This window comes from Oncorhynchus clarkii, chromosome 13 (assembly GCF_045791955.1).
Source record: "Oncorhynchus clarkii lewisi isolate Uvic-CL-2024 chromosome 13, UVic_Ocla_1.0, whole genome shotgun sequence".
Taxonomy (NCBI): Eukaryota; Metazoa; Chordata; class Actinopteri; order Salmoniformes; family Salmonidae; genus Oncorhynchus; species Oncorhynchus clarkii.
The window spans coordinates 55,571,854-55,577,323 of record NC_092159.1 but is presented as its reverse complement, the minus strand read 5'-3'; the positions used below and the strand labels follow the sequence as shown (position 1 = coordinate 55,577,323).

The 5,470-nt window shown below is 43.7% G+C and overlaps 1 protein-coding gene across 1 annotated transcript; it reads right to left on the bottom strand.

The window, feature by feature from the left end:
* Positions 1 to 1,785: 1,785 nt before the first annotated feature.
* Positions 1,786 to 3,708, bottom strand: LOC139424059 (relaxin-3-like). Its single transcript, XM_071175750.1, has 2 exons — positions 3,118 to 3,708; positions 1,786 to 2,146 (listed from the first exon to the last, which is right to left on the bottom strand). Exons 1-2 carry the CDS (start codon positions 3,449 to 3,451, stop codon positions 1,881 to 1,883), a joined length of 600 nt encoding a protein of 199 aa, XP_071031851.1. The 5' UTR covers positions 3,452 to 3,708; the 3' UTR covers positions 1,786 to 1,880.
* Positions 3,709 to 5,470: the final 1,762 nt, after the last annotated feature.

Below are 5,470 nucleotides of genomic sequence, written 5' to 3'. Positions count from 1 at the left end.
TAAAAAGCTCTGTGATCTGTCTATGACCCGCCTACTATGACCCGCCTAAATTGCCTTTGGCAGGGATCCTCTATTGCATCAATTTTAACCCTACATTATAATGGTGTTTTCACATATAGTCAGTCCTCTTTAAAATAACTGATTTCAGTCCTCTTTAAAGTGAACTCTGGGGTAAAAAAGAAGCTAAATATCTCAGTTGTCTTTGTTTTCACACTGCGCTTTCCTTTGTATGAGAAACTCTTTTGTCAGTTCACTTCACCTATTTTGTGGCCGAATCCGTTCTGCATTCACATTTCTATGTTTAGAAGGGAACCAATATCTTTTTCCAACATTCACTTAATGCACTGTGGGTTTTTCAAAGTGCAGGCGGAGCCATTCAATCAGAAGGTGTTATCAGACAGCTAGATATACCTTATACCTACTTACATTTTGGAAGCTAATAGATTGCATTTAGTGAAAAGATGAGAGATAGTAATTGTAATCAGAATATAATTTTAACATGAAAATAGTATTGGTAACATAATAAATAGTAGAAGAATAACAACAGACTAAATGATGCTGTAATTTATGTAGGCCACTGCCACTTCCAGATTGGATGCGTTTTGTTCAGTTCCCTTATGGGCTCTTTTGAGGGGTCAAGTGTGTTTTATTCCTGTGGGATTGTACTCCATTTGAATGAGTAATTTTATTCAAAACGCAATATTTTTGTGCAGTAGAATTAAAAATTCCTTTACACATGTCATAGGCCAACTCCATTATGTCCTATGGCCCTCTGTTTTCCTATGTCATGATTCTGGCATTGGCCGTATCTGTGGCTGGTGGGAAAACATACCAAAAGTCAGAATGTTAAGCAAATCAAATCTTTATTAAAACCTTTATAACAGGTTCATAATCCAAAATTAAACAGATTTGACAGAATTAAAAATAAAAATAAGTGAACATGTGAATGACGACAGTAAGACAAAAAGTAGGAAGGATCCAAAAACAGCAATGGAGAAAGTGGCCTGGAAACCACATTTCATCACAGGTAGCCAAATTCCACACGTATAGAGAGAGACAGGAAGATATCGGTATTCAGTCCCAGTCGGTAATGACATAATAATAAGGAATTCCCCTAGACCACGCCCATAAATTGGGGAAAACCCGCTGAAATTCCGACCAATGGTTCGCAATGGTCCCACGTTGGGAAATAGAGCCTGGGAGAAGAGCCCTGTGGCTTCAGGCTATTCGGTGTGGGAAATGTGGGGACGCGGTGTCCAAGTAGGCTATACGTAGGTATGTGTGTGGAAAACATTTCATCACAGTTAACACATTTAACTTGCTCATACTGTCCGTTGGATAGTAGCTGGATAGTCAGTAGCTGGATAGTCAGATTGTTTGTGTTGTTGGTCTTGGCTAGCTTAATGTTCCGGTCAGTAACTCAAGTTGCTGCTAGCATTGTCATGGAAAAGGGCATAATAAGGGAAGCCCTACAATATTACGTTTTTCTAAGTAGTGAGAACGCTATGGAGAAGCAATATTGAAAAGTCATCTTTAGATATGTTGTACTTTTCGTAAATGGAGTTTTGTAATTGACTAAAACAAGCAGACAATAAGAAAATTGCATTTGAAAAAGATAACGTTTTTGCTGTGAGCCAATGTGGAAACCTAGGTAAACACAAGTTGTTTTACAGGCAGGTAGGGTCATGACGTTCAATCTAATACCGACTGGGTTTATATGGAGAATACGGTTATATTCTCCCTGCACAGTTAACATGATACTTTAACTCGGAAACACTCTGGAGAGCAGTTAGAAAAACCGAGAGAGAGAGATATGAGAAAATACCAGGTATGTGTAGGGCTATGTGTGTGCATGGGAGGATAGAGAATGGGGTGGATTCTCAGCAAAGGGAGCTGATGTCTCCCTTGCTGCAGCCCCACTTGCAGCAGGCGTTGGACAGGCCCACCACCACATCACGGCCCTTTCGGTCTGACATACGGAGAGCCTCCAGTATCTCCTCTGAGATGAGGGAGCGGGCTGGCCTGCTGATGAACACCCCACCCTCCTGGACATGCTGGAAGGGACCCTCTGGGACCTGGGAGTCTGAGTTCCAGCCTTCAGACGAGTCCTCGTCATGGGAGCTGAAAGGGTCCTGAGGGAAGTCTCCTGAAATGCAGTTTATAGTAGGAGTGTTGAAATGTGATATTGACTCTCAGTGCTGCTCAATTTATACATTCAAAAGTCAAAGATTACTGTGTTTCTATTTCAAATAAAATGTTATTTGTAAAGTGCCAAATACAAGTACAAAATAGATAAGTAAAAAAAAATGTAATAAAAGTAACAAGTAATTAAAGAGCAGCAGTAAAATAACCCTAGCGAGGCTATATACAGGGGGTACCGGTACAGAGTCAATGTGAGTAGCAGTAGCGTAAAAAGGGGGGGCAATGCAAAAAGTCCGGGTAGCCCTTTGATTAGCTGTTCAGGAGGCTTATGGCTTGGAGGTAGAAGCTGCTTAGAAGCCTTTTGGACCTAGACTTGGTGCTCCGGTACCGACTGACACTCGGTAGCAGAAAGAACAGTCTATGACTAGGGTGGCTGGAGTCTTTGAGACATTTTTGAGCCTTCCTCTGACACCACCTGGTATAGAGGTCTCGGATGGCAGGAAGTTTGACCCCAGTGATGTACTGTGTCGTACACACTACCCTCTGCAGTGCCTTGTGGTCGGAGGCCGAGCAGTTGCCATACCAGGCAGTGATGCAACCAGTAGGATGCTCTCGATGGGGCAGCTGTAGCACTTTTTGAGGATCTGAGGACCCATGTCAAATACTTTCAGTCTCCTGAGAGGGAATAGGCTTTGTCGTGCCCTCTTCACTACTGTCTTGATGTGTTTGGACCAATGCACAATACATTTAAATGAAAAAAATGTAATCGACTGGGTGGACGTAATCGACTGGGCGGATTTAATACATTCCAATGGACAAAGCCAGTGGTGCAAAAAAAGCCTTTCCCTTTACTCAACAAACCATAAATCACTGATATATTGAATCAGCTGCATTACTGCTTGGCTAGAATCAAAATGTGCACAATTTAGAAACACAATGACCCAATAAAAGGCTTGTCTAGCCGGCATGCCTCACCTGCACTCCCAAGTGACCGTCTCCAGCGAGATCCTCCACAGGTGAAGATGACCGCCCGGATGAACTCCCGGCCACATAGCTTCACTCCATATGTGGGGCGCTCCATCCCCTGCACCCCAGCCACTAACAAACACACAGCTAATACCAGTGGTTTCCACATCATGTCCCAGGAGGTAAATGAATGAGTGAGCAAAAAAGGAGGAGAGAGAATAGATTCTTCAATGGTAGACTGGGCTGTTTGGAGCAGGTGTTTTTCTCTGTCTCTCTGTGGTCGCGAGTGTTGTGTGACTTCCCCAATGACCTGGTATTGGTTTATAAAGGGGTCCTCAGCCATACAAGGTAGACATGGAACTTGCACATGCACACCCTCCCAACCAGGACAGTCATAGATAGGAGAGAGAGATAGACCCAGAGACCTTTATGGAGACAAAGCACTGACCAAAGGTGGCATAATTAGCCAATACTGCTCAAACGCGACGATGATGTCAGAGTAGTTTGTAATCTGATTACAGGAAAAAGTAATTTTCTGGATGTCAAACCCACGTTTCATTTGAATCCTCACCTACACATTTTTTGTGGTCATCACCCACCTCAAACTCACTTGATCACCAGACATTTCTGCTCAAAGCAAGTGTTAATGTGCAGAGCCACGGTGTAGTGGTAACACTCCCTAACACATGTTACATACAAATCCCATCCGGAGACCAGGGTTCAATACCTGTGTCCATCCTTCCCACTGTTTCTCCCTCTTGTCTATTATAAGTGTCAAAACACTTTAAAAATACATATTTAAACTTGATCAAATCTTCTACAGAGGTACAGTAGGAATGTTGGGTATGATGACACAGTTCAGAAGTGTGATGCCACCGTGTCAAAATGTCAGTATCAAGAACATGTTTTCTCAAACACAAATACCCAGTTTAGAACATACAGTATACTACAAATGTACATATGTGCTACATTTCAGTAGTGGAAGATCCAGCCTACCGACGGAGGAGGAGCTGTGACTGTGGACGACGACGAGGTGCCCGTTGAGGTGTTCCATGGCCTGTCTGTCAGATGTCTCTACATCTATGCTCCCTCCTCTCAAGATACTACCTTTCTGAACTGCCTATCATCTAAAGTTGACCATCGCCAACATACTGACAGATCCCTACCTTTGTTTTGTTAAATAGTTTCTGGTTACATTTTGTTTTCAAAGTGACTTTGAGATTCTGCTTGTAATGAAAAGCACAAAATAAAATACATATTTTTATTATTATATAGAACTTACTTTCAAGTAGAACTTAAACTCTTCTCCTATACCACTTCACACCTTTTCAGCGCTGATTCTGTAACCACAGCTGCTCTGATTATTCTCCCATGACTTGCTTCTCCCCTCATATTTCTCCATCTCTCTCTCTCTGAAAAAAGAGGGATGAAGTCACAGGTGGGGGGTTCACACAGCAAGGAGTAGGGCAATGAGGCAAAGCGGGTGACATTTTCAAAGGCAGATAACATGGAAGTCATCATCTGAGTCAAACAAAGGCTGGGACCCTATCTGTGTCAACGCATAGGTAAAGGTCTCCCGTTTCAGAATTGACAATGGATTTGTGAATTTGTAATTAATAGGTTGATAACAATGCGAACAACATGGTATTTCAGGGGGACGTTGGAGACTCATTTGCACATTGTCTAGTGGTGAGTGACCAGGTGAGCAGGTTAAGAGAGCGACATTGATGGCGACTGAATGTGTTGCTTTTTGAATAATTTGTTTGTTGCCAGTATGTAGACTGTCTGTATACGTGTGTGTATCGCGGTTTTGTCTCACCAGGGGTGATGGTCAGATTCGTGTTACAACGAGGAATGAGCGTTACACCGAGGCCTGTGCTCTGGAGCAGGATCGATTTGGAGGTGGAGGGTCCGTCATGGTCTGGGGCGGTGTGTCACAGCATCATCGACTGAGCTTGTTGTCATTGCAGGCAATCTCAACGCTGTGCGTTACGGGGAAGACATCCTCCTCTCTCATGTGGTACTCTTCCTGCAGGCTCATCCTGACATGACCCTCCAGCATGACAATGCCACCAGCCATACTGATCGTTCTGTGCGTGATTTCCTGCAAGACAGGAATGTCAGTGTTCTGCCATGGCCAGCGAAGAGCTCGGATCTCAATCCCATTGAGCACGTCTGGGACCTGTTGGATCGGAGGGCTAGGGCCATTCCCCCCAGAAATGTCCGGGAACTTGCAGGTGTCTTGGTTGAAGAGTGGGGTAACATCTCACAGCATGAACTGGCAAATCCGATGCAGTCCATGAGGAGGAAATGCACTGCAGTACTTAATGCAGCTGGTGGCCACACCAGATACTGACTTACT

Coding starts and splice junctions, on each gene's coding strand:
- LOC139424059 (XM_071175750.1), bottom strand. CDS start 3,451: ATGGCTGAGGACCCCTTTATAAACCAATACCAGGTCATTGGGGAAGTC. Junction 2,147..3,117: donor ACGGTCACTTGGGAGTGCAG/GTGAGGCATGCC, acceptor ACTGCATTTCAG/GAGACTTCCCTCAGGACCCT.